Source organism: Anthonomus grandis, chromosome 7, assembly GCF_022605725.1.
Source record: "Anthonomus grandis grandis chromosome 7, icAntGran1.3, whole genome shotgun sequence".
Classification (NCBI taxonomy): Eukaryota; Metazoa; Arthropoda; class Insecta; order Coleoptera; family Curculionidae; genus Anthonomus; species Anthonomus grandis.
In genome coordinates, this window is record NC_065552.1 from 8,263,282 (window position 1) to 8,289,977 (window position 26,696).

A 26,696-nucleotide genomic window follows, 5' to 3' on the forward strand; every position below is an offset into this window, starting at 1 on the left:
TATCGGCCGCTACAAAAGGCATTTTGTTCAATTAGCTTTCAAGATAGCGGCCACAAGAAGAAGAAGAAGAGCCGGACCTCCTTTCTTGTTTCTACCTGTGTGCCGCTATGAGAAACGTATTAATGACCCGCCCGCCCCCCTAGCGAGAAACAACCGCACTTAAAACATAATAAAATCATCTTAATATTAATTTAAGTCGAAACAAAGACTTAGGAAATTACGACAATTACAACATTTTCCGATATATATGAGGCCGTTCGATTACACCTTGATTTACTCCAGCCATAAGTTGGGGAAAACGGTTTGGCTGGGGAAAGCCACATCGTCCTGATAATTGAATTGTCTTGTTAAATAGTTGGCAACATTGGCCAATGTGAAAAACTCACGCCCCGACTTAAATGGAAAGACTTGCACCCCCTGCTGTTACTTACGGGTGTCTCTGTAATTGAATTTTACGTCTTTTCAATGTATGTATTTTTGGTATTGCTTTATGGACGTAAAAGGGATGTTTAAGAGGTTATTTTTGGGTATTTGTACTTACATTTAACTTGCTTAAAGTTAAACTCAATACTCAAACAGCTTTAATTGTAGGTATTAAATCAAAATTTATTCATGTCAAATTTTATTGTAAATAATGAAAATAACCTCTTCTCCTTTATAAAAATAGCGACGAAAAAAAGTGAGCCTGAATGTTAGTAAAACATTACTCAATTTTATCAATTATAAATTCTCATATCAAAACAAAAAAATGTAGGTCACGTTCTCCTAATACGTGTGTTTTGTTAAAAATTCCCAATCAGAAAAGGAATTAACCTGCCATCCGTCCATTTAAACTAATAACGTACACAATAGCACCCACGAAAATCTTATCGAAAACCCATTTGTACGTTTCTATGAAATTCATATTTTCGGTTCAATGCGGGAGCATATTCTTTAAAAGCGGGAGCCTTCACCCCATTTACCCGTCAATCATTTTTTGTTTTCCTTTTCGATAATGTAAAATGCCAAAAATGAGAAACTACCTGTTTTAAGGGGGCCCATTAATTCTTTAATTGGGTGGCAGAGACCCTTGAGGAATAGAATAACGGTTGTTAAGGATATGAGAACAAGGGGAATTTTATTGAAAGGGATATTTTAATATTCAAGGGTCTTAAATTGGGGTTGATTGGCTTGATTTTGGGGATGAATTTTCTGGAAGAGTTCCGGACCAGACTTTTAAAATTAGTATATATTCTTTAATTTTAGAATATACGTAAAATTTTAATAAATTTGATAGCACACCTTACGGTACGTTTTTTTAAAAACTATCAAGAAAATAATTGCATTCGAGACATCTTCGAAGTTAATATATGAGATTTGATATATATTAATTTTGAGATTATGCCTGTAATTCTTTCATTTGAGTTAAATTATAAATTTGGGAACAATTAGCATTTGGATTTTTTCTAAACGTTTAAGACATACAAACGTTATCCCTGTTTATTGTTCTTTTTGCTTGTTTATTATGTGGGTATGTTTGTTTGTTATTTATTGGTTATGAGCGTTATGCAGTAAAACTCAAAATATGAGGCTCAATGAATCCCAATGTTATTTTTTAAAGAAATTAGCACGTTTACCGAATTTTGAGGTTGTGAGTAAATGGCATTTGAATAGAATAGAATAGAATAGAATAGAATAGAATAGAATAGAATAGAATAGAATAGAATAGAATAGAACAGAATAGAATAGAATAGAATAGAATAGAATAGAACAGAATAGAATAGAATAGAGACACATAGAATTTTTGGCAAATTATAGTTTTGAGGTGAATAGTAAACAAACTAGTGGAAACAGATTATATTTAGCTATATAACTATTTTTATATATAAGATGAGGAAAGCAAATTAAAATAATTAATAGAGAAAAAAGATAAACAAACTAAAAATAAAAATAACTACAAAAATCACTATTAACAAAACTACTGATTCTTCCGTCAAGGGTTATTTAAAACTATACTGTTAAGTTTTATTGGCTAATTCTAATAGACGATTAACACAATTAAAAGCCTGTGTTACATTACAGAAGATAACTAAGACTGATTTTGACGTAGGCTTACCAAAGAAAACAAATGAAAAACGGACTACCCTATATATCAGCAGTATTTAGAAAATAGTAATATTTCATTATTCAGGCATAACTTAAGTGGATAAGATTTTTTGTTTAATATAAAAACGTTTGATTAAGAGTTTTACTATCTAAAATTATACATTTACTTATTTTCATATGTAATAAATGTGTTAAAAGTAAAAGCGCAAGCTTGTTTGCTCTAGGAATCTTAAAAAAATTTGATTGAGCCGTTAAGAGTTTTTTATTTAAAATATCTAAAAGTTTTGGATATTGGATATGTTTGGTCGATTGCAGTTGATATTTAGCCATATACCTTCTCTTACATATAAGCTAAGAAAAACAAATTAAATTAATTAAAAGAGAAAGCAGAAAAATAAAATAAAAATTACAAACAGTAACAAAAATATCATTTATATTGAAACTACTGATTTTTTTGCCATGGGCTGTATAAAACTTCTCTAATAAGATTATTTTACAAAATTTCACAATTAATATAATCAGAGGCGTGTGTTACATCACAAAAGATAGTTAAGGCTAATGTCGTTTGACCTGGAGTTTTTGAAGAAAACATATAAACAACGGACTACCATATACAGGGTGTTTCAGAACTATGGGATTAAACTTCAAGGGGTTGTTCAGTGCAACAGTAGAATCCATTTGAGTTTAGGAACCCATGTCCGGAAATGTGTCACTACGTCACTACGGCCCTAAGACGCGTTTAAATTTAGAAAAAATATTAATTACCTAAATAGGATCTGATGCATTTATTTTAATCTTTTGTATATGATACCATCACAACAATTGTTCAAAATGTCTTCCTCCAACCTCAATACACCGATTTAAACGCCGGACATGATTTCGGCGGACTACACTAAAAATTTGGTCCTTGTTTTAAATGATTTCAAATACTGCTGTTATTCATCCAATTAAGTCTAGCTCTGATTCTACTAGAGTTTCGTAGACTAAAGACTTTACATGTCCCCACAAGAAAAAATCGAGCGACATTAAATCGGGTGACCTAGGAGGCCAAGAAACTGCTCCACCTCTGGCAATCCAACGGTGCCCAAACCGCTGAGCCAAATACTCGCGTACTTGTACGGTAAAGTGAGCCGGCGCTCCATCATGCTGAAACCACATTTGCTCTCTAACGTTTAGTGGAACATTTTCAAGGAGTTCTGGGAGAACTTTCTCCAAGAAACGCAGATAAATAGGTCCTGTTAACCGTTCCGGTAGAAGGTATGGCCCAATTAAATAATCATTAACAATGCCTGCCCATACGTTGACAGACCAACGATTCTGATGTTTTCTTGGAAAAATTCCATAAGGATTTTTTTCGTCCCAAACATGGCTATTCCTACTATTAAAATTACCGTCTCTTGTGAAAAAGGCTTCATCGGTCCACAAAACATATCGTCAAAAATTTGGTTGTGCAATGATGTGATCCAGAAGCCATCGACAAAATTGAACTCTAGAATGATAATGGGCTGCAGTCATACCTTGAACTTTCTGGAAGTGGTAAGGATAGAGTTGTTGCCCGTGTAGTACCCGCCAGACAAAAGCGTTACTCGTATTCATATTCTTAGCGACGTCACGTGTGCTATTTGATGGTTCATCGGCAACTCGCTGAAGCACCTCTTCTTCAAATTTGACCGGTCTTACGGTTCGAGCAACACCAGTATCATACATCTTGGTCTTAAACATGCCTGTCTCAGCGAGCCGCCGATGAACCGCAGTAAACTCTTTGTATCCAGGATGCTGTCGTTCGGGATAACGTTCATGATACAACCGCGATGCTGCTCGTGCATTGCAGTTTGTTGCTCCGTATGCCAAATGCATATCCGCCAATTCTTGATTGGTAGAGTTTTCCATTAGCAATAAATGTTTAAAAATTGTAAGCTATAAAATTTTTAAACATGACATTGAGAATTGACATTGATAAGCGTTGATTTTAAACAATTATTGTTATGGTATCATGTACAAAAGGTAAAAATAAATGCAGCAGATCCTATTTAGGTAATTAATGTTTTTTATAGATTTTAACGCGTCTTAGGACCGTAGTGGCGTAGTGACGCATTTCCGGACATGGCTTCCTATACTCAAATGGATTCTTCTGTGGCACTGAACGAACCCCAGAAGTTTAATCCCATAGTTCTGAAACATCCTGTATATCAGCGTTATTTAGAAAATAGTAATATTTCATTTATTCACGCATAACTTAAGTGGATATGATTAGTTGACTAGTAAAAGAACATTTTGTTAAGAATTTTGCTATCTGGAACTATACATTTATATATTTTAATAAGTTATTACTATATTTAAACTAAAAATGCAAGTTTGTTGCTTTAGGGATCTTAGAAAATGATGATGGAGCCACTAAGATGTTTTTTTTCAAAATATACAAAATTTCCAGAACTAAACACCGTTGATTTATTTTATATGCTTGGCCGATTCCAGTTGAAACTTAGCTATATAACTTCTTTTACAGATATTAGTTACATCACACAAGATAACTAAGGCTAATGTTCTTTTAAAGATTAAACTTTTCCAAGAAGGTAAAAATAGCATTATAAGTAAGAATTCTTTTATAATTTTATTTACTTAATTTTATTAAGTAAATAAAATTAAGTTATATTTTGCTTACCCATTTACTTTAATGTATTTCGTTTAGTCTTTTTTGCCAAAAGAAAAAACAAATCATCAATAATGACTAATTGCTATTACTCGATGCATAACTTAAATGGATTAAAACCATATTGAAGAATAAGAAGAGAGTTTCAGAAGTACAGAAGAATTAAATATTGTCTTTATTTAGAGGCAATGCTTAAGTCAATTCATAGAAAAAAAAACAAATTTTATTGAATACTGATAAGTCCAAATTTTGTGAAAAATCAAAGTTTAGTCAAGTGTTATTTCAAAATATGCAGAATAATATAAATGGATAAATTTGGATAATATTCTTTATAATGAAGAAATGAAGTATTTAGGTATAAGATTGAATTGTAATTTAACTTAAACTTTCAGGTTTATGCTGATTATATAATGCTAAAATGTTCAAAAAATGTTTTGTAGATCAAATAGCTTTTTTAAAGCTATTTAAAGATGTACATAGTTATCATACGAGAAATCCTACAGATTTTATTTTAATAAATTGATGTAACTCAAATCAATTTCTTGACTTAGTTTTATACAAAGGATTATCAGAATTTAACAAATTACTGGTAATAATAGAAAACTGTGATTACTTAACCCAATTCAAATAACTCTTGAGAAAATTTCATTTAGATTAATGTTAGTACAGTTCTGTTTTATTTATTTTACTGTTACAATTTAAAGCTAATTTTATTTATTTTATTTAATTTATATATTAGGTTTTATTTTTGACTAGTTTCAGTTATTTTCTTTATGCCCCTATTATATTTGTATTTGAATTTCTAAAGTTTTTTTAGAAGTTTTAGTAAGGTAATAATTCTTTTCTTTTACATTGTTTTTTTTTTACTTATTTGTAAATCTATTTATTGTACATAATAAATAATTATACTTTTTTGTTATTACATGTAGCTTCTATGCTAAATAAATACTTTATTATTATTATTAATATAAATAACATCTGCAATATCTATATATACCTTAGTGTTTTTTAAAAAACTGTAATATTTATTTTATCAATACATAACTTAAATGGTTATAATTCCTTGTTTGATATAAGAATGTTTAATTATGAATGTTAGTATCTAGGACCACACATTTATTTAATTTAATGAGAAATGACTGATTTTGAAATAATAATGCATGCTGATTTGTTTACAAAATCCAGAAAAAAAATTAGATGAACATACTCATGTCCTAAGATTAAACCTTTGCAAGAAGGTAAAAACATAAAACATTAGTAATAATTATTTTTTATAATTTTATTTACTCATTTTTCAGACTATGGTTTGGTCACTCTTTTTTTCTTAAAACGTGTTTTATTGCGTTTTTTATGCCAAAAAGGAAAAATGCTATCTTTAATCATGACTATTTGCTATTTACCGATAGATAACATAAATAAAAATTACTACAATTTATTTATTATAGACGAATTATAAGGAGAATACATAATGTAAATGAATTAGTGCAGAATAAAAAAAAAATTCAAAAAAGAAGAGTTTAATATAGTTTTTATCCAGAAGAAATGCCTACCCTAGTTCCTGGAGAAGACACATATGAGCATTAGTAATAAAAGGAAAGTAAAAAATCTAAGTTTAATTGTTTAAACAATCCAGAAAAAAAATTAATTGGATGAACATACTATGAGGATCTTAAAATATTATTAGTGAGACTATTTATAAGTAAATCTTGGAAAATAAAGATAGATTTGTTAAAACTTTTCCATTGAAAATATTCAAAATTCCACCTTATCCAGAACTAAACACTGTAAATTTAATTTTTATCTTTCAGTTGTTTCTAGTTTCAGTTGGTTCACCAGAGCTGGCTCAGATGTTTCAAAATAAAATAATTTCGATAAATACAATCAAAAGCCTGTCACATCACACAGAATATAGCTAATACTAATTTCCTTTAAACTGAAACTTAACCTTTCCAAGAAGATAAAAATAACATTTTTAGTAAGCAATCTTATATAATTTTAATAACATAATTATCAGATTATATTTTGCTCACTCTTTTGTTTTACTTCTACTAAGACTTTTTTGCAACAAAACAATGATATCATCAATTAGGACTAATTGCTATTAACGGATGCATAACCTAAATAAAAATGAGTTCAATTTATTCATTTTAAGGAAATTAGAAGAAGAGAAAATGCTTGATGTTCTGATCAAATGGATTAACACTTTCTTGAAAATTATGAAAAGAGATTCAGTAGTGAACAATCAAATATCTTCTTCATCCAGAAGCCATACCTACATCAGTTGCTAAAGAAGACACATATGAACACAGGGCTACAATATACACCAGCGTTTTTGAGAAAATAGTAATATTTAATTTATCCATGCATAACTTAAGTAGATATGATTTATTTATTAGAAATATTTTAATTAGGAATTTTACAATTTGAAACTACACATTTATTTATTTTTAATAAGTGATACCTACTGTATTTGAAGTTAAAATGAAAGCTTATTTGCGTTAAAAAAGCAGAAAAAAAGTATGGGAATACTATGAGAGCTTCAGAATATTAGTAGAAGCCCTATTTATAAGTTAACGTTAAAGAATGAAGATAGAGCCGTTGACATTTTTTCATCCAGAATATTCCAAATTTCTACCCCGCCCAGAACTAAACACTTGATTCATTTTTCATGTTTGGCCAATTTCAGTTGGTTCACACGAGTTGGCGCAAATTTTTCTTTCTTTCCTTCTCTGCTCAATGCTCAGTTGCATACAAGTAATTTTAATTATATTATTCATCAGATAAAAGGTATCGGCATGCCAGATCCGAGCAGAAGAGATATATTTTTAATATTACGATTTGCATGGGCACAGCACCGTGTCGTATATATATTAAAATTTCTCATTATATTGCACACGTATAAATATAAAAAAAAATCATATAAAATTGCCGGGGGGATTTTAATAAAATTAACATGAAAGTCGGCAATTTCTAGCCGAGTTGAACAAATTATATATTTTATTGTTAAACGCGATCGCAATTACGTTTTTATCATTATTATTTTTATTACTAATTAAGTTATTTATTACGCTATCGTTAATATGGTCGGTGCACTTTTATTATTATTACTTTACCGTTAGTTTTTAAGCCTAATTAATTGATAATTAGTTATCCCGAAAACCAGCTTAAACCATAATGTGATACGATGCTCCCACAATGAAAAATCTGCCCAAAATCAAGCATAAAATTAATGGTTTAGTTAAAAACCGCCAATTTGCATACTTTTAAAAGAAATTAATTTAGTTCGGCCCTCAGACCGTCATCTGTGAACGAGAACCGCGAGAACGATCCCTCAATGGGTACGTAGTAACCCACTTTTCGACGGTTCTCGTTTTCTTGGAATTTTATAGTGAGGTACTATTTAGTCCGATATGTGAGACTTTTTATTATGTTTTACGTTTTATAGTATTACTGCTGATTTTGAGGTTTGAAATTCAGGTTTTATACAGGGAAGTTTCATAATCTTATTATATAATCTTATCTTATTATTCCATACACTCCATTTTAATATGTATTCCTTCAATGCATAATTTAAATGTACACATTCACTGTTTAATACGAATGCTGAAATAATAGTAATTATGAAGGTTCTAAAAAGAGAATGTTACGTGAAACTTTCAACCCCTGACCTTATCTACCAACAATTTAATTTATTGTCATAAAAAACTGCAAAAAAATTAAAAAAATATAATAAATTCATAAGACATGAGAAAAAATATTTTTTTTTTAAATATTTTTTGAGTGTTTTATAGTATATATCTATACTTGATTTTTTCAGATAAAAAAAATGTAAAATAACATTTTTGGCTGACACTTATAATAGTTACTCTATAACTCATTAGTTAATCAGTAAACGTCAAAACATTTCGTTTAATCTTAATGACAAAATGATTAAGAACAATCGCATTCCGACCCAAAAAACCTCATCCAATCACCACTTGAACTCAAAATTTTATTAGAAACTCTCCCTTCAACCAGAATTTAAGGGGCATGAGGCAACAGGTTTTAAATGCCCTTTTCATATGTGTGTAGGCACCTCCTCGGGGGATATCGTGACACAAGAAGGGAGTCCGCGATTTTGTCAAGACATATTTTTTAACTGGTAACAGATTCCTGAAGGGCACAAGGGGTGAGAACACCCCTACGGATATTATTATTATGTCGTGGCAAGTGGCCCTGGCATTTTTTTTGAGCGGCAGCTTTCTTAAATCGTTTTATGGTGTAAGATTTGGTTTTTATTGGGTCTTTCGGGGATTTATGAAGAGGGATTTTAAAATAAAACTGTTTAGAGAAATAAAGTCTTTGGGATCAAAATGCATAACTTTAATGGATGTGTTGCCTTGCACCATTGGTCTGACAACTCAAGACATTTAATTTTAATAAGCTTAATGCTAAATGATTATAAAACGTTTTTAGAATATTTTGCGGTTTGTTTTACTTATTCATTATTAGCAGTTTTGAGAAATTCGGTTCTGAAATCCAATTAAGAGCTGCATAGCAAAAGAGTGTTCTCGATTAGGAAGTCTGAAACTCAAAAATTCCAATTTAAATTATTCTTACATATAACTAAAAGTGATAAAAAAATGTTATTAGAATATTTTTCAGTTAATTTTTTTTGTCCCCAGTAGTTTTTAAGTAAGTTAACTCTAAAGTGCAGGTGAGGGCTTCAAGTCAAAAGAGTATTTTCGATTAGAAAGGCTGACTGAAACTCAAGACGTTTAATTTTAGTTAGTTTATTACTAAATAATATTGACTGAGGAATTGTTTTATGGATATTCTGCACTTAGGTTTACATATTTTTCTTTAGCAGTTTTATGAAATTCGGTTTTGAAGCCCAGTTAAGAGCTCCAAGGCGGAAGAGCAGTCTCAACTAAGAAGTTTGATAACTTTAAAATTCCAATTTTAATCATCTTCATATAAAACAAAAAAAAATAGGAATGTTTTTAGAATATTATTCAGTTTATTAAGTTTTTTGCTATAAGCAGTTTTTGAGTAAATCGGCTTTGAAGCTTCAAAGCAAAAGAGTGATCTCGATTAGAACATCTAACTACTCAACAAGTTTAATTTTAATAACTTTAATACTAAATTTAAACTAACTAAGTAGTAGTATTTAAGTAAAACTTATATACTAAATTAAAAATTGTTGGGAAATAATTAATAATAAATATATATATTTATAATAAATATTTTTAGAATATTGTGCATTTTGTGTTACGTTTTTTATTATTAGCAGTTTTAAGTAAATCGACTTTAAACTCCAGCTAAGGGTTACAAAGCAAATAAGTATTCTCAACTAAAGGCTCTAATTACTCTAGAAATTTTATTTTTATTTCTTAAGCTATAGCTGTAATATACCAAAATATTTTTTATTCTTTATATTATTCTTTTATTATGTAAACGAAAGAATAATCCCTTCGATGCATAACTTAAATGGGTATATCGCCTTAATTAATATTGCCGCTTGGTTTCACAGCATAAATGAGTTAAATAAAAGGTTTAAAGTACAAAAAAACCTTATTATAGTTCACAAAGGTATTAAACTGATTTGCCAATGGCAAAAACTTGGCGACAAAATGGCATAAATATTGCAACGTAACATTAAATTCCGAATCTGAATAACTGAGTAAACCACAAGATCGTTTTTTCATGCTGGTATTAAAAGCCATCGTTGCAGCAATTACTTTCTTATGCTCTTCGATCACAAATCGAGGGTAAAATTTACTTTTTTTTTTTTTTAAACGATTTTAGTCTCGTGGTTGCGTTGCTTTTAATAGCTTCACATTAAGCGAAGAAATAAGAGGTAAATCATCGCAAGCAAATGAGCGCGGATAAATTAAGAAAACGAATATCGCGGGTACGATTAGCAGAAGTCGATAAATTCGCGAGAGTGAGTACTACCCATAGAAAAAAAGTGTGCAATAATTCTTAACGTGTGCAGGCAAAGATTTTTGAATACGTTACTCCCCGAAAGCATGCGATATGATTAATATAAGTTCGATTGGTTCCTTTGTAAACGTGCCGCGCATTCAGTTAAGTACCGCCGATCGATCGGTACCGCCTTGCATATACTTTACGTCTTAGCTAACTTCGGTTAATAAGTGAAGAGTTTTTGTCTTCGTACGTTATAAGAACGAAATTCCCAAGACAATTCCGTTTTACCTATTCTTTTATTTCAGCCAATTAATTTTTGATTTTCATATTTTTTAATAACTGAAACGTTGTAAGTAAACTTTTATTACAAAAACATTTTTTACATAAGAAATCGCTTCTACTGATTATTAAAATTTTTATAAATAAAGAAATTAAAGGTTATTTCTGAAAATCAAAGATAAACTTATTTGCAAATCAACAGCCTATAAATTTTTTTATTTAACTATTTAGTAGTTCTTGAGAACGCAATACATACATTATTAATTTCTTGGATAGATTACTGTATATATATGCATAACTTAAATGCTCCTGATACGCATTTTGTTATTTCGTTTAGTTTTTTAGCAACTCAGGTAGCCTAAAATCAAAAGGATAAGCAAGCCTGTCTAACAAATATCTTCTTCGTTCAGCAATTTGACGACGTCAAACATTACCGTACAGAAAATATGTAAAGCACCGTCCATACAAAAACTCCTAATCAAAAAGCAGTAATTCGTATCCCCACAGACCATTTAATACTCTATGGGAGCAGAATAAATCGTTTGTGGCCGATCATCGAATTTGTCTTAAAATTAATATACGTATCGCCTAATTTCCCATAAGAAGAGAGCTCATGCTCGCCTCTCCGGTGCCCATACTTTAAATGTAACGACCTTCATTATTATTGATCATCCTTTATTGATCGCCGCGGACAAATTGATTGATTAGATTTGATTTAATCGTTATACAACGGTTTGCCGGGTTACATTACTGTCTCTCTGGTGTTATTTCTCATGTAAAATTTCTGGTTTTTACCTGCTTTCCAGACGCGAAACCGATGATTACATGCACCACGCTAATTTAGCGGGCATTTGGCGTTTATCTCGTAACTTGGTAGCAGGTCAAAATTTTACTCGGGGCCATGTTTCAAAACTACCCACTTTGGAGGTTGTATTGTTTACCTGACCTGGAATTTACTCTTTTTTTTTTGTCGAAAACATTATAATTCGGCCGTTGGGATGCGGCAGATGGGTTTAATGCAAAAACAAAGATGCGCGTCCGTTATAATTTCAGTGCTGAATAGTGAGGAAATGGAATATTAATGATTTTTATCCTGGTTCGAAAAAGTACTTACATTTGGCATCTAAATAGTTCAAATGAGCCCAAGATTTCATTTAGTTTTTGTATCTATATTTTTTTCACATAACCTTAAGGTTTTCGAGTAAAACGTAAAGAAATTCTATTTTATTTCTCGATTGTAGTTATATTCTCCAGTAGTTATACCACTTTTTATCGCAATTAAGTGGAAATTCAGTTTTTTAAGATAAGTCATTACATTTCCAAATATTTTAAGTTTTTTTTTGGGTCTAGACAACTTTTTATTATCTACGTTCAAAAATACAGTTTTTAAATTAAAATTGTTGGTATATTTATTAGCTGTATATGGTCACGGTGGATTTATTAAACTGTAGAATATACGTATATCATATAACATTCTGTTTACACAAGGGAGAAAATTTCGGCATTTAAAAAAATTGACAAGTGATGTACATGATAACATGACTTCCAATATCACATATATATAGTATAGTAATGGATACCATACACAAAAAAATCTAGAAAAAAATAGGAAATGCATTAACGTGTATGAAACAATAATTATACCAAATAAGACATGCAAATAAAAAAAAAGTCGAAAATACAAATTTGCTCAAAATTAAACAGGATTTAAGAAGTAAAATTTATTTAAGAAAAACGCGGTGGCGTATTTTTTTTAAATTAAATAATACTTACCTTTAATTCATTGGTAAAAAAAAATATTTAAATCTTATTCCATTTTATAAACGTCTTTAAATAGTATACAATATACCATACTAAAACGTTTAAATAATAATTGTATATTATTAACATGTAAGACATAAACATAACCATGTAAACGAGAATAAAACATAAACATAATATTAAATTCCTTAACGTATATCATGCGGACCATTTATCCGATATTTATAGTTAAAGTTCAACTTAAAATGTACATCTGGTTTAAACTACGAATGAACGTTTATTTAACTATCTTGTGTTGCGTGGGCAAGATGCTAATATTTTTTTATTGAGATACAGTTGGAAAAAATATTTAAAAAAAATAAAGTTCGGAAAATATTAACATAGAAAAAATTATAGTTAAATAAAAACTATATTTTAAATTAAAATTTATAATTAATTTAAAATACGTTTTAAAAAAATAATTAATCGTTTTTTTGTTTTTCCAAAAAATCACGTAAATTTTGATCTTTTCTCAATTTTTATAAAAATCTACTTAAACGTAACTTAACATTATATGTTTTTGCCTAAACTGACTTGTTTTATAAAATAATAATTTTTTGTAAGTGTATTTTGATATTGCTTTAAAGAAATTTGCATTCTAAGCATCCTAAGCACAATAAAATTTGAAAAAAAAATGACCTAATTAATTAAAAATACCGTCTTTAGAGAATTTAAAACAAAAATAAACTACTTTTTGAGTTCTATTAGTAAACAAGTGAATAAGTCCTATAAAATAAATTATTATAAGCATTTGTCCCTGACATCGAATAATTTCCAAAAAATCCCTACATAATATAATAAATCTCTAATTAACTCGACACAGGTAGTACCCATATTAATACAAATGATAAAAGCAATATGATAAAAGCTTTAGTCATTTTTCCCTTACAAATATATATAATTATGGCACGGCCATTCATTATTCTATTTGGTTTCCCACGGTCGTTAGTCTATAGTAAGTTTAATGCTTATACCGTAGGTGTTATTACGAATAAATATAATTTTAATTTAACCGACAAAAACACTATTAAAAGGTATGTAAAACCGCGAGATATCTATACATGTAATTAACCTTAAAAGTTTAATAAACAAGTTACAAAATAACACCTTTTTTAGTGAAACTAAATCATGTCATTACCAATTATATTTTCATAACATTGCATACATAAATAATACCAATTTGAATAAATTTATGCAAAATGTCAGTAGTAATGCCATTAAGGTCCGTTTGGGTTGCAAGAAAAAAATGTACAGTTTAATAACAAGGAAACGTAATTAGGTGCGTTGGTATAAGATGCCTTGTAAGTTTTTTTTACTGTCAATCTGATGACTAGTTTTAAACATAAGAGACTCATCAAAGTTGTTAGAGACTATATCTCTCTTTTGCAATAAGCTTTGATTAGAAATACGAGATTGTGAAAATGAATTTAATCCTCCCCAAAGGCAAAAAAAGCAAAATCAAAACGACCAAATCAATGATCGCTTTATGTATATAGGGAATGAATATCTATTTTACGAATAAAAGGGAATAGATAACCTGTTTGACCCTCGCATTTGCGACTAAATTGCTTTTTTTGGGGGTCTCTCTGATTACGCCAATATTTCTGTAAGCATTGCGGTAGGTTTCGGTCGGAATATGGAAGGGTGCGAGCGGATTGTTAAATAAAAAAAAAAGGATTTGATTACTTGACGATAAGTGGTTCGAGGGAAATTCAAACTTTCAGTTAAGGGCTTTTATTTGGAGCGATATCCAATTGTTTTCATTTATTCTTGGGATTCGCGGGCCTTAAGACTGCCTGAAAAAATTCTATTAGAACGAAACGAGTGCCTTATAATATTAAAAACAATGCCATATTTTAATGTTTTTACCCAATAATTTCGAGTTTATAGAGTTCCGCCCCACGATGGGAGTAATAGCTTCTAAGAAAGATCGTTAGACCTTACTCGAATGCTTCTCTTAATGACTTTTATATGCAAACATGACCATTAAAAAAATTAGCTAACGTAAAACGGGTAATGTGTATCTATTTTTTTTATGATGGATAACTTCATTAGTAGTTTAAGAAGAAATATTGCGAGTTTTTAATGTTCTCATTAGTTGTTTTCGTTTGTAAATTATAGGGGGCGTGGAAGATGTAGTACGATTTTTTAAAAATATAATATGCTTTTACGGCGGCTAACTCTAATGTCTTGATTTACTTTTAACTATGAGCTTTAAAAGATTTCCCATGTAGGTAAATGTGGTTTATAGTTTTTTGGCATAATTTAAATAGATCTGATGTTGTTGGTTTTACCTGTTAAGGTGAATTTTATTGTTAATTTTAAATATGTTTAAATTATTACTCATATTATTTTGAGTGTAGTATTAGTATTATTTTTTTTTGCTAAGACTTCCTGGCAAATGATAATTTTCAATAAATTGAAATTAGCTAATTAATGTCTTTTTACGGTTCAGTTAGGTTATTCTAATACTTTTGGCAACATATTATAGTATATATTATCCTTTTTTATATCAGCGTAAGCTGAAAATAGCAAATTTTATCTAAATTTAAACAGAGACGTCCAATTGTATTCTGGAAGTCTTAGATTCTAAGCCTGGATATTATTTGCTTGGAATAAATAATTTTTTTTTTACCTATTGTATATCATCAAGCAGAAATAAAATTATTTTAATTAGTTTTAATGCATAACTTAAATGGGTATGGAGTCTAGGTATTAATTTATTCGCTACAACTATTATATTTTTTTAAAGTTTATTCTGCAGATATTCTAGTATTTCCTTGGTTTGGCCTAGGTTGATAATTAGAGAGTCAAAGAGTTGGTATCAAAGTGAGATTGAAACAGCTACCATGTCTTTTTAGCAAGACATGATTTTTTCTATGATAATTAGCTCAATAAATTATCCAGCTTGCTTCTTCCATATTGACCAGCTTCAAACGTGTTGTATACATCGATGTTGCGATTGCTTTCTTTTTAAAATGCTTAATAAAGAAACTTTATTGACTTTTAATTTGGTCTGTAAATCAGATCATCTCAGTAATTGTGATCTTCCTAGAGAATCTTAAACAAAACAAGTAAAAAATGTAATCATTTTTAAATTCTGCCAGTACCAGATTTTTTTAAGCGATTTTAGTTTATATACGAAATGCGTTTTGATATATTACCCAGAAACCTTCGATATGAAACCAAGATATATATTTTAGTAAAATACTTTCTTATAAGTTCCAAGGTATTACTTTAATGAATATGATTCCTTGATTTTTTTGTTTATTTTGTTAGGCCTCACTTCTACTACTAATCACAGTTGATAATTTGATAATATACGTGTTTCTGCTTATTGTTTTTGTCAAGGTGATATTATATCTAAAAAACCAAGACAAAACAGCAAGCAGAATTAAAAACTTTCTTAAATTATTGTACTGCATAACTTAAATGAATATAGTTCACAGAATTTTAATTTAATAAGTTTATATAAGACAAAGCTTGTTATTTATTAAAAAAAAAAAGTTTTCTGATAAGTTAATATATAAAAGTAGAGCCATTATTTAATAAATTAAACTTTATTGGAAATATCGTCGACGCGTGTTTATACCTATTTGTTCTATTAACGTAAATTATTCAAAATACCATTACCATCAACAGATAAACAAAAATATATGAAGCAAGTAAAATTGTTTTTAAAGAAAATTTTGTCGCATAACGAAAATGGGTATGGTTCTAAGATTTTTAATTTAATACGTTTTTTTATAGTTTCTGTTTATGGGTTATTAACAAGACAAGTTATTCAAAACAAATAAGGGAAAACTGACAATTTTCTTATAATTAGTCTATATGTCGTCGGTCATAATATAATTTTTTTACACTAAGGCCACTATTAGCCAATGGGTATTTATGTTATTGATTCATAACCTAAATAAGTACGTTTTTAATTTACTACATTAGTATGGGTCAAACTGAAGTCTTTTATTATTTATTTACTGTTTCTGCTTATATTCTTTCTCAGGGCAAGGCATCCAAGACAATAAAGGAAGCAAATATCTTAACTGATATTTATGTTGACTTTTAATTAATCTATCTGCCATTGATCGATGCCTTTGATGACTTACAACATGATCCTTCTTCATCAGGCATTCAAAAGAAATGTGTCGACTATTCTTTTTTACATTATTGCTCTATATCTGTATCCTCCAAACTGTTCTTATAATTCCTACGCATAACTTATGTAGATACGATGCATAGATATTTTAATTGACTCCATTTTTAAAGCTTTTTCTAATATATTTCATCCATATAATAATAAAAATAATAATAATAATAATAATAATAATAATAATAATAATTGACAGTTTATATTTTCTTATAAGATATCACATGTTCACTCATATAAAACATCCAAGACAAAAAAGGAAGGAAATGCCCTGGAAGGAACTGATATTTTAATTTTCTATATGCCCTGATCGAGCATATTTTGTACGGTATGGCTGCTACCTTTTAAATAAATTTTGTAACTTTGGCGTATAACTTAAAAAGCCATAATGCTTATATTTTAAATTTATTGCATTTTTGACCGTTTTCTCCTTAAACATTTCATCTAGGCAATGCATCTAACACAAGTAAATAAAAATTTACATTGTTCATATTATTTTTTTACAAATGCTTTTATAATTTTAACGCATAATTTAAATAAACACGATCTGCGAATTTTTAATTTTTTACATCAGTTTAGACTGAATCAAAGTTTTTTACTGTTTCTCCTTATATGCTTTATCAAAAGGAAACAAATAACATTTTCTTCATATTTAAACAAGTCAATCATTTAGCGTACCGCTACTTACTTACTGCTTTTATAATTTTACTGCATAACTTAAATGGATCTGATTCTCATATTTTTAAATTAATACGTTTTTGACAATTTCCGCTTATATATTTCCTTAGCACGATGTATCTAAGCAAGACTGACCTTTAAGTTGATATTTTATTAACCCATATGCCGTACTAATGTAACATACGTTCTTTCTATAAAAACACTTTAAATTCAGTTCTAAACGAGACGAAAAGGAAAAAAGTGTCAGTTGTCTTCCATTCTTTACCATTTGCACATAAAATTAAATGCGTCAGGCAAACACGGTGTCTAATTACATAAATTCGCCATTGGTCGAACATAATTTTTTTTCACAATATGGCCGCTATCCGCCTACATACCATATGCGAAATACGATACTACTGCAAGCGGGTTATTTTTATGTAATAGCCGCTACTTAAGTGGACAAAAAGGTTTTTTTTATATCAATTATTTTCGTTGGGCTTACAGTGGAAGACTGGTAGCGGTTATGGCGTGAGAGAGCGACGATAACAGCCGCGTTTTTCAAACTGGAAAATGGTAAAACGTTAACAATTAATTTAAGAGCTTCATCAAGAGGAATCACGTAATATTCGCCCAAAGACAAAAACAAATCGTTTAGTCAACTTCCTCATGACGGGTTACACGCTCCTACCTGGTAACGTACCGGTATCAGTAACAGATTAACAGTTTTTGCGTTCATTTACATTATCCTTAAAGCAGCGTTCACATCTTTGCTATTCCGCGATAAGAATTTTTATGTCTCCCGTTTCCTTATCGAGAAAAATTCTTCGAGAAACGGTCTAGTTCTCAAATAAATTCCGTCGGTAAAAAAGCGAACTATGCCGTTTTAATTGCGACGACGGATTTTTTCTTGATTTGTCGCTTTATTGAATTTAAATGAGCGATTCCAGGGAATCGTAATACGTACTAGATGATAATTAAATATTTTTTTAAAATTACAGTTAAGTTACATCATTAAAGGGTTTACAGCCCTACTCAAGGACAGACAACGCGACGATAGCATGCCGGCTTAAAAAAATTATTCAGATTGCATTCATCAAAAAAATATAAATATTCATAATGTGAAGCGCATTCGATCCCCTTATGTTGCCGTCTAAATACACACATATTTAAATTTTAAAAATGATTTAATGGCGTTTCGTCTTAATTTTTAATAACTAACCCCGACGGATTTGCATATTAAAATTAGCATTTCTTATTAAGTTTCAACATTAATTAAGATTTTTTTTATTTGCCGTTCCTCTTCTTTACTTAGAGGACTTTAATATGTATAATTATATATTAATATAATTGCCATATCATGATCGAAATGCATAAAAAAGATTTTATTAAAGGCTAAATGACTAATATTTTCATCTCAAATCTTAATTGAGGTATTTGGCCCTTTGGCCATATCCTTAACTAGTAATAACATTGCTTAGTAGTTTTTCTAAACTTCTTCTTTGGTTCTCTTTAAACTGGATTTTGTTTACTATCTTCATTTTTGCTGTGATCATACTAGTCTATAACTTTTTTCCCTTAATTTTCTTTCACTGACTGTTTTCTTCATTAACTGTTATATATCCATCAGCATTCTTTGTCATGCCAATTTTCATTTTCATCAAATGTGTTCATGTACGTCATAAACAGTGATTAAAGCCTTTTTACCTTTTTCCTTCTCTCTTCGTTCTTAGATGCCTATTCCAGGACACCCTTTTATTCTTATATTATCCCATCATATCCAAGCAACTATCCTCTGACTGATCGAAATTGAATAAAAACTTTGTTAATTCTGAGTCTTTGTTCCAGTCTCGTCACTTCTGGCCCTTAAATCAACTTTGGTAATAGTACTACTGATTCCTAACCACACACACAGGCACCATTGCAGTTTATGGTCTTGATCACCTGAGCAGTACCTCCCCATCCTGAGTGTAACTTTATAGGAACTGTTGGACTATGGCGAATATCCTTAAAGATTAAAGCTTTCATCCATTGAGACCTATTTGTTGCTACGTGTGTTCCCCATAGTTACCTCACTTGTAATTGCAAAATTTAGATTTGTGTACAATATCATCATTTCTGTATTTACAGTTTTTTCATCGTCTTCATCATTAAGAGCAATTTCATATTATTTAGCATTATTCTTTCTTAACATTTCACTCCTTAATTTAGGCAAATGTTTTAAGAACATTTTTATGATCAACAGTATGGGATTCTTTACTCTTGTTCTTCTTTTCTTTAGTTTATAGATATCTACTCCAGGATACACGTTTCTTATTACATCCATCTTAATGTTTCCTCTACAGTATTTATTTAATTATCTGCCTAATTTAATAATCTTGGGTATGATCTGAGTATATAATGGGTATAATATTGGAAATTTCATTCATTAAAATTTGTTAAATGCCATTTGGTTTACGATATTCCAAAATCCCGATGTCCTCTAATATGTGTCACAGTATTTTCATCAGTCTTATCCATTAAGAGGTATTTCCTGCTATGTAACCTGATTATTATCATTTCTTGCCATGCCACTGTTCAATTTTGTGAAGGACTCTTCACTCTTTTTTTTCTTTTCTTTAGTTTAAAAATATTTACTCCAAGATACACGTTTCTTCTTATTATATCCATCTAGATGTTTCTTATACAATATTTATCTAATTTTCTACCACTTGACGGTGAATATCTAACCCTCTGCAAGCAACTATTTTTTGACCTTCAATAAAAATTTGATTTATTAAGAGTTGTTGCATCCTTCCAGTCTAGCCAGTTGAATTTTATCAAATTCCCTCATCTCTGACCCTTCTAACAATCAAGATACACCAATGCAGTTAATGCTCTTGATCATGTGAGTAGTACCAACCACTGAGATTCATAGGAACTGTTAGACTAATCTCAATCAGGATATTTGTTTCCTTTTTTTTCTTAGATGTCTCATTCTGACAAAGCATGTGCAGAAACATTGAACAGCCTTCTATACGAAAAACTTCATTCTAGCCTGCGCTGATGTAATAAATTAAGAAACCTGGGTACCATACCCATTTAAGTTATGCATGCAAATTATTAAAATTATTTTCCATATATGTTTGTTCATCTTTTGATATTTTGTGACTACTTTTAACTGTGTTTCTTGATAATGAAGTTTATCTTGCTTAGGGTTATGAGTTTATGTCTTTCTCTATTGATTTTTAGCGTGAGAAAAGCATTGCATTGGAATCTGCAAAACTAACTTTGCCTCTTCCTTTCTGTTAACTTCTTACTCCAAGGACAGATTAAACCATTTTGGAGAGACGGTTATCTAATTGGTTTCTTTACAGATATTTATTTGATATGTCTGTCTTCTCCCATTTCATATGCAGAGCAGTCTGTAAAGTAGAAAATCATTAATCTTTTATTATTTTTTTTTAAAGTTTTGAATAAATTTCTTTATTACTGAGAGATCTAACACCAAAATTTATTTTTTTGCCTTCATTTCACTAAAGATTGAATAGGCTAAAGTACCCATGGTTCTATAGGTTTTTTAGAAATTTAAATTAAAATAAAAGAGTTTCTTTGTGAGTTCGAATACTAAAGGTTCTGATGCTGTTCTGATAATAATTATAACATTTTTTAAGAAGATCGTGATTGAGACAATAGTAGACTGAACTATGCATAGGATCGTAGGTAGATTGTAGAAGTTTCATAGAATATCTTATAACCTTATACTATATCTTTTAATTTAATATAAGGGTAGAGTCTAGAATTCCATCAAAGACACTCCACTAGAGCAAGAAATATTAATTTAAATAAAAAATAGGCATCATATGCGTTTAAGTTATGCCTGATTATCATTTTGAGCAGTTTTATTCTTAGTAAACAGTCACATTGGCTGCTTGTGACCACAGGCATGCCTCTTAGGAAAGTAATACTTAATTCTCTATCCTTTATATATGATAAACAAGTTAAACCTACCTAAATAAATTTAATTTTTACCCATTTCCGTTCCTAACGAATCGTAGCAGGGCATTCGAGATAGACATCTATAGTAACAGTTTTTAAGTAGGAAAAATAAGGCGTAAATGACAATGTTTAACAAGCCGTGGAAGACTGCTAACTAAAGAGGAGTTTTGGCACGTTTTGTTTTTAAATAAGTAAGTTTTCTTGGCGCCAAAAAGTAAATGACGTTCACAATTCATATATAAGCATGGGGCACAGGTAGAAAAGGAACCTTTAAAATTTTTATCATTAGTCAAAAGTTCAGGTAGGTAAAGAATGGTTTTTTACGATGACCCGGTTCAAAAGGCGGTTCTAGGAAATGACTTTTGCGAATTGAAGAAGTTAAGATTTATTGTAGGGAAACGGTAGTGAGTTTTACTTTTTGTTGAGAACATAAAAAATATATTTATAAAGGAAATATGGGCTATATAGTTTTGTTGGTTTTAGAAACGTTTTTTTAATCGAGCTTGACCCGATGAGGCTGTTGATTTCTTTTTTATAAAGTTTTGTTTTCAAAAAATTATTCCTAGGTTAAAAAGTCATATTTTACAATAAAATACGTACAATATAAAATAATATAAAATTTCAATATTTTTAACATAAAGTGTACCATACCCATTTTTGTTATGCCTATGAATTATTTTAATTACTATTATACAACACTAAAAAGACGTTTTTAGAAAAAGCCACAGAAAATCATCCTTCTGTTAGTATGACTTAGTCATTTGCAAACTTCAAGGTACAATTTAAAAACAAAAAAAAATCATCTTTCCGGTAAGTTTTTGCATCAATTACAAAATTTTACAATCAGATTTAGTTTTTCTGGCATAAAACTTTGAATGTCTCTAGCCAAGCTAGAAGTTACTGGCCCTGAAGATAAGATAAGTTAGTGCCGAAACGTCAATTAAAACAAAAATTTAATTAGACCATGCACAACATTTTTTTTAGTCACGACAGTATTAGTTTTTAGCTGAGTTTTATTATATAGAAGGCTCTTAAGATTTATAGAGAGTTTAACCTTTTCTTAGCTTTCTTTATTAAGTATTTTTTATAAAACGTGTCTTATATTCATATTGGTTATGCACAAATATGACTAATTATTATATATGTTAAATTATTTTTAATGTGTGTGCAATTTTTGTATACTCTATGTGCTGTATAATACTAGTAGCTCGAGATATGGGAGAAGTGGTCAACATTATTGTTGTAAGACCAGTTATGGGATAAGGAGAAACAGGGAAAGGACTGTTTACTAGAAAATTTTTCCCTTTTACTATAATCAGGAATTTCTTATCTGGTTTTAGGAAGGAACCAATTCATCAGTTCATCTGAACAGGTTTATAAATCAGCAGGGGAGTGACTGAGTACCAGATAAGCTAAAGTAAAGAAAAGTTTAAAGTAAAGTTTCGATCTCAAAACATCCGTCACGAAGGTTACATGTTTCAATAATAAAACATGATCACACCTTATAAACTAGATGACCTGCTTAGTACTGATTCAGTTCCGATGCGTCAGTATGTCTGATGTAACCTTCGTGACGTATATATAGGATGTTTTGAGACCGAGACTTGGAGTTTCTATTTTTTCTCTACTTACGTACGTCTCTTTGAGATGATAGACGAGTTCTTTCAGTCAAGCTAAATTAACTCCATGAAGCTTTTTTGTACTCTTTTTATCAGACAAGGTTCTCCCTAATCTTTTGCGGTAAGTCGATTCTCCTTAACTGGTGCCAGAAAGGGATCAACCATATCCAACTATTGGGTTCCAAATATTTTTTTACGAAGAGCTTCTAGATTTGTTTTATGTAATAGCACAGCTAAAGAACCTAGGTATTTTATTATAGAGCATTTTTCTCTTTTTGTACCAAGAAATTAATGTTGACGTGAGGGGGTAGCTAAGTAATTTTTGGGAAAATTACTTGGCCACGTTGTATGAAACAAGTTTAGAAGAGTTTGAAATAGATTTCCAAAAGAAGACAATCCTGGTCGAGAAATTTGTGGTAGGATCAAGCTGATTAGGAAAGTGAGTTTTCTAGTTATATAATTACTAGATAATGCAAAAACTCCTACTTAAAGAGAAATCCATTAAAATCGTAATCGTAGTGACCTAACATCTCTTTTTTCCGCTTTTGTGTATCTAACAGGAAAAAAAATAACATCATTCCATCACCAAAGTTTTAATTTGCGTACCGTAAAAATAAAAGAAGAAGAACGACCGCGATACCGTCAACACAGAACGAAACCAGAAAAAAAAAGAAACACAGTTGAACGCTGGCGCGGAAATAAACGCTAATTCGATTTTAATGCGGCAAGTGGATGTGTGTGACAATGATGGCGTAACACCTTTACATTGTAATTTAACATAATAATTTTTATTTATGTTTATCCAAAGAGAGTCAGCAGCGGTCGCGCTCACTGACTTTTTGTGAAATCCCGCCGACCGTGTATAGAAACCGTTGGAAGAAGATGTTTAATGTCACTGTAATTTATTCGGCTTTATGAACATATTTGGGGGTGAGGAATCATAAACTGACCTTCAAAAATTTTTTTAAAATTTACAACCCCTTAAGGGGTAAAGGAGACTAGAGGGCTGTAAAAAACAGGCAAAAGGGTTTGCAAAATTTTCAACTGTCTAATTGCCCCCCTAATAAAGTTGGGTTAAAATTAACTTTTTTAAGGTTTATTAGGGGTTAAGGGCTTAAAAAAGACTTATTTTGGGTCAGTTTATTAGGGGTTAAGGGCTTAAAAAAGACTTATTTTGGGTCAGTTTTTTTACGGATGAATATTGAATAGAGTTTATTTTATCATTTTTATAATTTTATTGCAATTCGAGGAATTTCACTGATAAAATGGCACTTACCGTATGGCTTCTCAGTGGGTGTATTTGGGGTTGAAGTGACCGAAGGATCTGGAAAAAATTTACAGACGTTTATTAAAAAAGCAGTATTTGCCTTGGTAGTGTATTTTTTACAATGATAAAATCAAAATTAAAAATATATATTTAATTAATAACAAGAAAAATATTTAGAAAAGTCTTAAATAGCATGAAAACTTACTTTAGATACATGATCTTATTTTCGTAATTAATTATTGAATATTTCTCTTCTAGGTGTATCTAGATAAGTCAGAATTGCTTCTTATAAAGGCTTAAAACTTGGATGACACTTAAATATATTAAGTTACAAATGTCTTAAGTATATCTCAAATCTAGACTGTTTTTTTATTTAACTTTGTAGTTTAGAGACTGTTCAATAACTTAATATGTTTTAGTCTGCTATTTATGCACATAGATCTAAATCGTTTATTGACAGTGAGATATGGCGTCATCGATATTTTTTATTTATCTCAATTCTATTTTATTATTATCTAATATTAAAGGCCTTAAAAACTTACACATGTGTGTCAAATTTCAATTTTTACTACTTGATGCTTTTTAAAAGATATTTAACAAATATTATCTAATTCGAAAAATGAATTTAATTCAATAGTTTTTTTTTTAATAAATGCTTGGAATGTCGTGTACGGATAATATGCGATGCTGACAATGTGATAACAAATAAGCTATTAAAACAAGTAAGGATTGTAGTATCGCATTCGATTCATATTTGTTTGACGAAACTGGTAATCGTTTAACAAATATATAGATATTTAACAAATATTATCTAATTCGAAAAATGAATTTAATTCAATAGTTTTTTTTTTAATAAATGCTTGGAATGTCAGGTATGATAATATGTGATGCTGAAAATGTGATAATAAATAAGCTATTAAAACAAGTAAGGATTGTAGTATCGCATTAGATTTATATTTGTTTGACGAAACTGGTAATCATTTTACAGTTTGTTGTTCGCTGTTTGTAAAATACCGTACTTAACTGAAACACACATGATGATTGACTACGGAGATAAGATAAGAACGCAAAATGAAATTATCCATTAAACTAGAGAAAAGTATCCTGATTACCGTAAGCAAGATCGAAAAACAGTGAAGAGGTCAAAATTAAAGTTCTTCTCTCTTCCGAAGGAAATCCTCATATCCGCACTAGGAAACTCGAAATTAGCGAGTCTTCAGTGGCAAGAGTTCTTAAGGCTGAAAAATTTCATCCTTATAAAATAACAATCCGCCAGGATGGATGTACTAAACAAGAATGTTCTACAAATAGAAAACTTCCTATTTTCTGGTGAATCAACATTTATGTTGAATGGTGACATAAATCATCATAATTTTCATCCTTATTGGGCAGACAAACACCCACACTGGATGAGCGAAGGTTACATTTAACATTCAAAAGTTAATGTTTGGGCACTGATTGTTGGAGATCGAGTTATAGGCAAAAAAAATTGCCTTAGAAAATTTATCTTAAGGAAACAAGATATTCAGAATTCTTACAGGAGGTTTTAGTTCTGAATTTGGCTATGTTGTTCCCTTGCTTATAGCAATTAATATCCCGAATAGAAACACCTGGTTTCAACAGGACGGCGCGCCTCCTTACTTTGCAAGATCTGGCTGAACTCTTTGAATGGCCATCCAGGTCTCCAGATTTAACACTCTGGACTTTTTTTTTATAGGGTTACTAGAAGGGCAAAGTTTTTAATAGCAAACCGCAAATATTGAAGGTTTACACGAATAAGGCAGCAGGGTAGGATAATTTCAGGCGAAATAACTAGAAAAGTTCAAAACGAGTTTTTGTTCCACTTAGAGCAATATTAGTTATTATGCGAACATATTTTAAACACTTATTAAAGAAAGACCAATAAATTGAATGAATTTTTTGAATTTGATAATATTTTTCAAATATGTTTTGAAACTGAGAAATTGAAATTTGGCATGCATATGTAACTTATTAAACTCTTTAACAGAAGTCATTACAAAAATGGGGTTACCAGTTAAAAAAAATATTAATCTCACGTTTGAGACCTCTTTTATAAAAATAATTACAATAAATTAAAGGCAATTTAAAATACTAATTAACATATCTAAGCAAATTTCCGAAAATAAGAACACCTTTGATTTAGTGAATTTATTCCAAGTTAGAGACTCGCACTGTATAATTGTGTTTAGCGATGTTTACCTAATTATTAAGTGGAGCTGTATTTACATAAGAAATGCTGTAATGTGGACATGTGAAGAAACCAACATTGAAATGTAAAGTTTG

The 26,696-nt window shown here is 29.9% G+C and overlaps 1 protein-coding gene across 1 annotated transcript in view; it reads right to left on the minus strand.

Moving 5' to 3' along the window:
* Window positions 1-26,696, minus strand: part of LOC126738470 (POU domain protein 2-like) — a 118,513-nt gene that overhangs the window by 78,375 nt on the left and 13,442 nt on the right. Inside the window, exon 2 of the mRNA XM_050443833.1 lies at window positions 24,402-24,449. Within this exon, the coding sequence (XP_050299790.1) occupies window positions 24,402-24,449 (48 nt within the window). The remainder of the gene's footprint in view (window positions 1-24,401; window positions 24,450-26,696) is intronic.